At 34.9% G+C, this 11,084-nt stretch overlaps 1 protein-coding gene across 1 annotated transcript in view; it reads right to left on the bottom strand.

Annotated features, from left to right (window-relative positions):
- Positions 1-4,860: 4,860 nt before the first annotated feature.
- PPAT (phosphoribosyl pyrophosphate amidotransferase) overlaps positions 4,861-11,084 on the bottom strand; it is a 32,872-nt gene continuing 26,648 nt past the window's right edge. Inside the window, exons 6-11 of the mRNA XM_090266834.1 lie at positions 10,832-10,904; positions 10,126-10,277; positions 9,605-9,732; positions 8,015-8,236; positions 6,492-6,612; positions 4,861-5,244 (exon numbers count right to left, since the gene is read on the bottom strand). Coding sequence (XP_090122960.1) covers positions 5,048-5,244; positions 6,492-6,612; positions 8,015-8,236; positions 9,605-9,732; positions 10,126-10,277; positions 10,832-10,904 — 893 coding nt within the window. The 3' untranslated portion in view covers positions 4,861-5,047. The remainder of the gene's footprint in view (positions 5,245-6,491; positions 6,613-8,014; positions 8,237-9,604; positions 9,733-10,125; positions 10,278-10,831; positions 10,905-11,084) is intronic.

Raw genomic sequence — 11,084 nt, 5'->3', positions numbered from 1 at the left:
CCAATCATGAACTAATCAAACTGTGAAGATCTGGAGTCCTCATTTGCTGCCCACTTAAAGGCAGAGAGAAAATTAGTGGGTGGCTAATGGGAAGAATGGAGGCATGAAGAAGGTCATGCTGTTTGCAAGAAAATAAGCCTATTAAGGACTTATAGAGAAAAAGAAACAATAGAATATATAGGTGTGTGTGTACTGATTTTAAGAAATTGGCTCACACAACTTGGCGGTTGGCAAGTCTTAATTTTGTAGGGCAAGCCAGCAGGTTGGCAACTCTGGCAGAGCTTCCATGTTGCATTTTGAGAGTTCTTCTGGAAACCTCTAGCTTTGTTCTTAAGGCCTTCAACTGATTGGATGAGGCCCACTCACATTATGAAGATTAATCTGCTTTACTCAAAGTCTACTGGTTTAAATGTTAATCTCATCCAAAAAGTATCTTCACAACATTTAGACTGCTGTTTGAACAACTAGGCACCATAAACTAGCCAAGCTGACACATAAAATTAACCATCACATCTAGCATATCCATCAGTCTGTCAATAGTGAAGCGAAACAATTTTTGACGAAGCAAATTGAATGGCCGGGGAAGAGTACAAGAGTATGTGTGGGTCTCCTTTGTGCAGTCATTTTCCATTTTGTCACGCTGCAGTGAGTTCAGTATTATGGTAAATCCTGTGCGAACTTTCCAAAAGGTTAAAAGCATCCAATAACTTCTTAGCTACTAAGGTGAATTCCTGCACACAAAAAACATACATTTACATGGCATACTGCAGTTTAAAATGTCTTTCTCAGGAGCATGCAGCTTTTTTCTGAGAGTCCTGGATTTTCATTTTGACCTCTTCAAGAAACATGAAGACAATTTTCCTTAGAGTTTACTAGGCTCTACAGGCATACCTCGTTTTATCATGCTTTGCTCTATTGCATCTCACAGGTGTTCTGGGTTTTTTGTATTGTTTTGTTTTGTTTTGTTTGCAAATTGAAGACTCTCCAGCAGCAAAAAATTAATGATTCACTCTGTTGTTATTCTCGCTTTATTGTGGTGGTCTGGAACTGAACCTTCAACATCTCTGAGGTATGCCTATATTTGAAATCCAAGGGAAAAAGGCACTAGAGATTCAAGTGATGCTCTAGGGCAAGATTTTAAGAGGCAATAATATTAAAATGATTGAACGGTTTAAGCCTACCTGTTAAAGCAGATTTTGCTAAATTCCAGGGCAAGAGAAACAGATGTCTAAAATTGGTACAGAAAGAAATAGTAGGAGTTAATTATTTAAAGCATACAGCTTAAAAAAGAAAAATAATTAGAAGTGGCTGCACTAGTATCACCCAAAGTCTATAGTTTAATTAGGGTTCACTCTTGCTGTTGAAGATTCTTTGGGTTGGGATAAATGTATGACAACTGAACCTTGAATAACACTGGGTTTCAGGGCGCCACCCCCTCACAGTTCTGCAGTAACTTTGGACTCCACCAAAACTTAACTTTACTAATAGCCTACTGTTGATCAGAGCCTTACCAATAAGTTGATTAACATATATTTTGTATATCTACTGTATTCTAATAATAAAGTCAGCTAGAGAAAAAGTTAAGAAAATCATAAATACTTCTGTATTATTGAAAAAAATAACTGAGTATGAGTGGACCTGTGCAGTTTAAACCCAAAGTTGCTCAAGGGTCAACCGTAGTTCCACTGTCCAAAATATTTTGTGCTCCATCTATTCATCCCTCTCCCCATAGTTCTTGCCAATCACTCACCTTTTTGTTGTTTCCATAGTTTTGCCTTTTCCAGAATATCATACAGTTGGAATCATACAGTATGTAGCCTTCTCAGCTTGGCTTCTTTCACTCAATAATAGGCATTTAAGGTCCCTCCACGTCTTTTCATGGCTTGATAGCTCATTTCTTTGTAGTGGTAGTTAATATTCCATTGTCTGGATATGCCCGTTTATTCATTTACCTACTTTAACTTGATTTTAAAAAGATGCCAACACATACACACACACACACACACACACACACACACACACACACACACACTTTGGAAATGTAAGCCTCTTCTGTGACACACTCCCCATTCCCTCTAGTGTTTCCACAGAACTCGCCACTATCATAGTGCTTACTTAGCATTGCATTTCCGATAACTTTATTTGTCCCCCCTACTCAGCCAGTAGTTTCCCCTGATTCCTAAGGGATGGCCTATTTTTTGAAGGGCCTGGATCAGAGAAATAGGATCTGGCTAGCTAGTGCCAAGTATGGAGACTGGATGTGACATGACTGTCACTGTATTGCTCACCATAATTCACTAAACATCACTTTTTAATAAAAGGTACACACATTTAAACATACTTAATTACATATATCTGTCACCAATACATCACAATGAAGTCACAAAAACGTAGGCTTAGTTTAGTTTACAACAATACAGATCCTGTGAAAACATATTTTTCATCTTCTCTGAAGTTTACAATACTCTACTTGTAAAAATTTAAAGCAGTTAATCGTTTTAGATTAAATTGGTAAAAAAAAATGTAATTCAGACTTCAGAAACTTGTGAAATAAAAGGTCATGAGGGAGAAATCTGAAGAATTACCAAACTGTGACAATACCATATTCCATTATAAAAGCATTTCAATAAAACAAAATAAAAACCTGAAAAGCAAAATTAAAACCATGGAAAACACAAAAGTCAAATAAGTGATTTTGGTTAGTATTTTCCCTGAGTCTCTCGTTCTTAAAAATCAAATATAAGTAAGGCTGTTCAAAACTGACACAGGAGTCTTGCCTCCTTCACACCACTATAAGAAATACACCTAAGACAAGAGGCTATATACTCACGTGGTCCCAGGGCTTTATTTAAATGTCAGTTTGCTTGTGTCACTGTCACAAGGTTACCTGACCCACTGCTGCCTGAATGCACTTGGGCTTAAAGGGCTGTCAGGATTTCATATTGGCCTACCACAATATAACATGTGAGACTATGTACCAAATGAAGACAAAAGATTTCAATTATTAGTAAATATTAAATTTCCAAATGGATTTGGAAACTATATACATCAAATTATGGTAACAACACAGAAACATTTTTATGTATTAAAAATCTTACAAAAACAGTAATTGGGGGCAAGTTGTCTCCAAATTTTAAATTTCAGATATAAGAAAAAAAGAACTTCAAAAATATCAAACCCATTAGTCCAATAAAAACTAAGTAGAAAAAAGTGGTAAGTTGATGTTTGGAATTAGATGGGTATGCTAATTCCAAAAAAGTAGCTGTCTCCTTGATCCTTAAGTAAAATTGGTTCCTATAGTATTTTTACTTGATCATTTAACTGTAGTATGTGTATATACATGTAGATGTACAAAGTCTGTCCAGGAGGTATCCAGCCATATAATATGAAAAAGAGGTATTTATTGAAGAAAGAAGACACAAGAGACATTGTACAGAGCACAATGACATTTCAGTCCCCTTGAAAGTAGCACCTTGTTGATTGCAGCCTGTGCATGTTCAACACTCTCAGGTGTTCTGCTTGTTGCAGGCATTCCAGAACGTGGATCATTTTCAACAATTCTCAACCATCTTTGAAGCATTTGTGCCAGACTTTTATTTGCGATGCACTCATCGCATCATCCCCAAAGCCTTCTGAATCACCCAAATAATTTCTGTGGAGCAATATTCATGCTCAATGCAAAATTTGATGCAGATTCATTGCTCTACTTGCTCATTTTGAATGAGATGGCTACACAGTACACACACTCACTCAACGGCATCTACCGCCCCCATTGACTAGTACAGTGAAGTCCTCATTGTTCCCGCATGCACATTCCAGTCCACTCTCCTTGGCTACTAGGTTACATTGATGTTGCACAAACTGTTCTCATTATATTAACAATGGTTGGACTTTTTCCGAACAGACCTTGTACTTGCAAGTGATCAAGTAAAATTTAAAGATTTATTAGAATCTAAAAATTCGGTTTTTTACTTCAAATGTAACTGAGTTACTTGCTGGGCTTTATACGATCAGGACACTAAGTAGTATGGATCACACTTCCTAGTCAAATGCAGGAAAACTTTTTCCAGACATTTTTACGGTCATTCTTAGGGAATCTCAAAGGCAGGTGGGCAAAGCACTGCTACACTGTATATCTCCTTCATCATAATGAAATCTCAATGGCAGACTAATAGCCAACATTTCAAAAGGTAATAACCATGCACTATCTTAAAATATATGTGTGAGATGATGACTCTAACCACCAAGAGTATGACACATTCACATCGCTATTCATTATTTTAGAAATGTTAAGTACCCCATTGCATAGGTGGGGAAAAGTGAGGCACAAAAAGCCATAAAAAAAAGATATGTCTGAAGTTAAACAAGAAAGCCAAGGTCATAATTACAATCAGAACTGTAGAGATTTGACACATTTGGGGTATAATAGATTCAAAATCTGTATGAAATGTTATATTTAACATGTCCTATTTGTATCACACCATCTCAGTCTAACTGCTTGCATGGACCTGGCAAATACCACTTACCACCTGCTTTCTCTGACCAGGTGAAAATGGCTAGCTGTCGCTTGTATAAAAAAAAGAATACCAATATTGTTGTATTATATAAAACTAGCAAGGTTCAATTATGAAAATATTCCATAACTGAATTTCAATAATGCCTAAGAAACATTCCACAAAATTCTGTAAGAATTTGTGGTAAGGTACAGTATGTGGTAATCCCCTCTAAAATCGAAAACTTACCCATCCTTTATATTACTGCTGACAATCTCATAATGGATAGCCTCAAAGTACTAAACTACTAATATAAAACTGAAAGGATCTTCCAAGTTCCTAGATAACACCAAAATATTTATCTAGGTTTATTAAAGAGAACATAGCACTTTGGTACCCTTTTCAGGAAAAAAAAATCTCCAAATTTATAAAGGTGAACATAACCATGTGGCATTTACATTATACCAAATGAATAATACTAAATGGATAAGGTATAACCACTATAACTTCTTGACCAACTTTGAAACCTGAAACATCATATCTACCCCTACCAGCTACCAATCCAATTCCACAGGGTATTTTCCAGTGAGACAAGCTGTACAATGACCATTCTTTTCAAAGCATTTTAGACCATTCCCATTTTCTTGAATCATAATATCTTGCTTTTTCACTTTTTGTTTTTTAAATGTTATCCCTTCTTGTACAGATGAAACCAGTCCTTCTACTGACAAATATACAACACTGTTTGCTCCTATAGGGGAAAAGAGGGAAAAAGAAAAAGGACATGAGACTTCTTTTGGAAAGGAAGAACTGGCCCTGGCTGGGTAGCTCAACTGGTTAGAGCATTGTCCCAATACACCAAGGTTGCAGGTTTGATCTCTGGTCAGACCACATACAAGAATCAATCAATAAATGCATAAGTAAGTGGAACAACAAATCGATATCTCTTTCTCTCTCTCCCTCCCTCTCTCTCCAAAAATTATAAAGAAAAAATAAGACTGTAGGTCTTATTTTAAAAAATAATAAAATAAAAAGGCGGGGAAAGAAAGAACTGCCTCTACAGAGAGTAGTTACAAACATAAAGAAAAACTTAAGCCAGGATAAAAATTTCTCCTTCAGCCTGTCTTTAAAAAAAAAAAAGTGTGTGTGTTGGGGGGAGGTACCAAAACCTGAGACTTTGATTTTTTTTTCTTTAATTTTAAATTGAAACTTAAGAGATAACATAATCTGAAATAGCAGTGAATGCTTCAAGTCTAGAATGGATTCACAAGTCTTTAGGAGTAATTTTCATGATTAAGAAAATAGATTTTGAAGTCCAGAAAATCTGGGTTCTTTTCCTAAGTCTATTTTTTCATTTCTAAGATGAGGGAAACACTGTCTTACTGTAGAGTTTTTGTTATAATATAGATATGCTCCTAGAAGGGTGAGTGCTCAAAATGGTATCAATTGGGTGATGTTCAAAATCTTTAACTGGCATGGCATAGTCATGACCAGTCAAAAGAAACACTGGCTGAACACCTACGTGCTATTTAAATAGCTGACACCTCACCTGAATTTAAAAGGCAAATGTCTTATCCAGGATAACCTGGATCTCCAAGTCTTCTGACACCATTATTAAAGATAAGCCTACAGAAGCTCTTCACTTTATTTGTATCCACATCCAAATTATTCCCCTAGAATGTGTGGTGAAATAGTTTTTTTCTTGGGATCTGACTTTTGGGAGGCTTTAACTGATAGGCATGCAGTTTCCTCTGCCTGAAAGGCCTTTCATCCCTGTTCTCTCACCTTGAACAAGCTCTCTAACACAGCACGTAACTATGGTGTCTACATGTACCAGGCACCCTCATTATTCAGAATGTTCAGTAACTGCTCAACATATACAACATCTACTTTTAACAAATATTTAACACTTTTATTAAAAGTGTTAAGGTTGGTAAGCTTTGGATTTTCTCTGTTAATAAGTGAATAAACAAAGGTTACAGAAACTTTAACACCTACCTAGATATTCAGCAAGCTGCTCAAATTCTGGTTTGTTGGCAATAAGCTCTTCTTTTGTTGGTATGTTTATTCCCATGAAGCATGGATATCTAATTGGTGGTGAAGCTACTCGAATATGTACCTTGGAAAGACAACATTTCACACATTGATTGTAAAAATAATTATACAAAACTCTGTCATTGACAAATGCAACAAAAAATTGTTTCACATAATATTTAATAACAACACAATGGGAAATAAAGCAAACTACAAAACTTTGTTGACTAACAGACTCAAAGAACCCTGAAAAATCATGTGTGGTATACATTCGGAATTCCAACGTTCAGTCAAAATTACTTTTAGAATTCATTCATCACCAAAGAATCCTACTTGAACAGCCCTGCTCTAGATTCCAAAGTGTCCTGGACAAGAATTTCCAAATGTCAGCCTCTTGAAAGGAGGATTCCTTTTACAGAGCTGCTCGTTATTTCCTCTGTCACCTGTTAACAATGACAATTCTTTCTTCTGTTCTACTATTATTCATCATGTAAAAACTTTATTTTCCTAGGATCATCTCCATTTTCTCTTACAACATTTAAACGGCCCCTTTGCCCACCTCTTATTTTACCTTTTTATAAAGAATAATAACCATCTATCAAGATATAACAAAAACCTTCCTATTACAAAGAGCTATTTTTGTCTATTATTATTGTCTGCCTTTTATCAGGTATACACCTGATAAAATATAACCTAGTGTGTCGTAGTTGGTTGTAATCAATGTCCACATTATATTTTTACCATTTTATAACAGCAAAGATTTTCCCAAGTTATGCAGTCTTCATTACAGTTTTTAATGGTTGCATATATTTCATTATACTGATATATCAATTTACTAAACTATTTCCTTCTGGTAGATATATAAGCCATTTCTAGTTCATCTGTTTTTGTCCATTTTTTCTTCCTACTGTAATAGATGTTGAATTTGCTTTACACCTCTTTGTTTTTATTACATTAATTTTCATGAATTCCAGATTATAAGCAGTCATAAAAAAGGATGAAAAATCATAATTATCTTTGAAGCTTTCTAAATATACTGTCATACTGCTTTCCATACCACTTTCTCCTATACTAGATTTTATTTTTAAATCTGTCCAGCTATTAATTATAAATGATATCTCACCTCTATAATTTGAATTACTAAAATATTTAGAATTAGAATAAGCTTTGAGATTCAAAAAAGATAGGAATCAATACTCTAAAAAATTTTTAAAGTACTCTGTTTTGTGGCTTTTGTTAGTTTTTAAATTAATTTTAAAAATCTTTAAGTTTTTATATTGAGCTTTTTAGTTTATTAAGGATTAATTTAGTATGTAGTGTAAGAGTGGTTGTTACATGTTTTCCACACTGCTGCAGTTATTTGTAAATACACTTAATTTGAAAAATGTCAATTCATTATATTGAACTATGCATTCTCATGCACTGTCCTGAACTGCAATTTTTATGACAGTACCATATTGTTAATGATCAGTTTTAACACCATTTACCTCTTTTGCACCAGATTCTTTGAGCAATTTGATTATGGGTGAGATGGTATTGCCTCTCACAATTGAATCATCTATAAGAACAATTCTTTTGTCTTTAAAGTTGTCCGACAATACTCCAAATTTTTTTGCAACACCAAGTTGTCTTAACCTCATGTTCGGCTGAATGAAGGTTCTTCCCACGTACCGGTTCTTACACAGCACCTCCACATATGGAAGCCCACACTGATAAGAGGATGAGTGAAAGGATAATAATGAGCAGCGATATACAGAGAACTTTAGGTTTCTATTTTATCTAGGTCATTTTTCAATATGTATGTAAGAAGTTAAAATGTTGTTGTTCTGTACACCATTATGAGATTACAATTTTTTTTCATTATTTAAACTGTAGGGGGAAAAGGCAAAAAGAAAAATCCCTGCAAGTAACATACTTGAGGGGGCAAACCAATTCATTTTGCTAGGATTTGTAATGTTTCTCTCTTAAATATTATTATTTCTCTATTTTGGAAGAGAATGCTAAGCATGTGAAGGCATGTCAAAGAATAAATTGCTGTCATAAAAACTAACATATTTGAAAATTATCAGAATGAAAGAAATTAAAACGGGTAGACTAAGGAAATGCTTTTTTGTAGTATAGGAGGTGATTTATCCACCTTTCAAGGCAATACTTCTCTAAAATTTGCACACATTTCTTTTAAAAATTAATAAACCGAATCTTTCAACATAGTGAATGTTAAATATTAAATCCAGGACTACAATAGTTTCATAATATACCTAATTATGAAAAATGAAATTAAGCATAGCACTAAGAACATTATACAAAATGCTCAATAAGAAACAAATATACCGCCCTTGCTGGTGTCACTAACTGGATTGAGTGTCAGCCTGGGACTCAAAAGGTTGCTGGCCCTGGCTGGTGTGGCTCCGTGGAATGAGCAACAGCATGGGAACCAAAGGGCCACAGGTTCAATTCCCAGTCAGGGCACATGCCTTGGTTGCAGGCCACATCCCCAGTTAGGGGTACATGAGAGGCAACCACACATTGATGTTTCTCTTCCTCCCTTCCCCTCTCTCTAAAAATAAAATAAATAAACTCTGGAGAAAAAAAAAAAAGGTTGCTGGTTCGATTCCCAGTTAGGGTACATGCCTGGGTTGCAGGCCAGGTCCCCAGTTGGGGGCATACGAGATGCAACCGATCCATGTTTCTCTCCCTCTCTTTCTCCCTCCCTTCTCTTCTCTCTAAAAATAAAGAAATAAAATCTTTTTTAAAAAAAAGAGAGACAAATATACCAAAGGCTTGTGAGGGTACTTCAGGAAGTAGGTTTTATAAGTATTACCACTAATGTCTACATATATTCATGAAGTTATCTTTTTAAAATGAAGATCATTCACCTAGTCTTCAAGTAAACCTTCTTGTGGACTCCACTAAAATAGTACCATGAAATGAAACGGCTGGAAAATAAGTAACTCTTGTAAAGGAACCAACAGTTTCTTTTTACTTACAACTGACTAATGAGTACCTCTTTAAACACAAGGATTTCCAATTCCACTGCTAGAAGAACAGTTCATTGAGTGTTAATTAAGAGAAAATACCTTCCCAGCATAACCAAGAGCAGCGGGCGTAGCAGATTCTGGAACAGTGCTAACCAAATCTGCATCCACAGGGGCTTCGATTGCCAGCTGCTGACCACACCGGTATCTTACTGTGTAAACCATTTGGTCTGGAATATTTGAAAAAGGAAATTGATTATTTTTACATAGTATAATATAACAAAGCATAATATCACTATTCTAAGAAACTACCCTGTTAGAACTCTACAGATTGAGTACAAAAAGAAAAGAAAGACATACAAAAACACTAAAGTGGAAACACGCAAACTCGGGAATTCACTATTTTGGAAAAGTGACCTTAATACCTATATGGAAGTCATAATCCTCATTCCTAAAAGGAAAACAACACCCAACAGTCAGATGAAAGGAAAAAATTGTGATCTTATGACTTGGAGGCTCAATGCCATACCCACAACGTACAACTATGTGCCTTCAAAGAGCCAAGTATGCCCTTGTGTAATGAGATAATAACAGATTAATATTAATAAAGATATTTTACTTACCTTCAAACATACTATCCGGTCTTGCAAAATAAACATATTCAAAGATACAAAAAGCCATTGGGTTTCCTTCAGACCTTGGTATAATATCAAGACTTTGGACACTTTGTCTAGATATTTCCACAATTTCTCCAGGCAAGACTTCACGGTAATATCTTAGGAAACAATGTTAAAAAAAGGAGACTTTAAGTAAACCAGTCCTTAAGGCTGATAATAACACACACAGAGTCCTTTTCCTTATAAAGGAAAAATGGTTCAATTTAACATGAAGTCTAGAGATGACTTTAAAAAATAAATAATATTCCTCTAGCAGTAATTTCTGTAAATCTTTTACCCCTAAATACTAATTTAGAAATAAACTTCTTTGTACAAGGGGGGGTGGGAAAAAGGCCCTCAATTTTATTGATTTTTGAAAGAATAAAGGCTATAGCACATTTTATGTTGGCTTGAATTTAACTATTCCTTGTTGAGGAAAATTCTTCCTTTCCAAAATAAGTCTAAAGGCATTTTGAAAGCAAGATGCCAGTTTCAAAATTAGAAGATATTATTGGAACATTAAAGTCAGTGCAATTGCTGAGCACCATGTACAAAAACCCCTGCGTTTATAAATATGTCTTCTAAGAAATATCAAAAAGAAAACTTTTATGTAAAAAATTTTTTAAATGTTACTGATGTGGAAAAACCTAACATACTAATTAAGAAAACTTACCTCGCACCAATAGATAAAAAGCTACAAGATTCTGAAGACACCACCCATCCTTCCGTTTCTAAAGACTTTTTCTCTGTAAATCACAAGACAATTCAATTAACAGATTCAAGAAATTTTAAAAGAGGCTACCTATTTCAATACAACTAAGCACCAAATAGATAATTTTTTAAAACCCAAAGAATATCCATTTCCATGACTTTCAGAGTATATGAATCCTCATTTTACTTGAGCCAAAGGTAAAAATTAATGATCT

Source organism: Furipterus horrens, unplaced genomic scaffold (assembly GCF_987537825.1).
Source record: "Furipterus horrens unplaced genomic scaffold, mFurHor1.1.pri manual_scaffold_2, whole genome shotgun sequence".
NCBI classification, from domain to species: Eukaryota; Metazoa; Chordata; class Mammalia; order Chiroptera; family Furipteridae; genus Furipterus; species Furipterus horrens.
The sequence above is the reverse complement of the archived record's forward strand: the minus strand, read 5'-3'. Positions and strand labels throughout refer to the sequence as shown.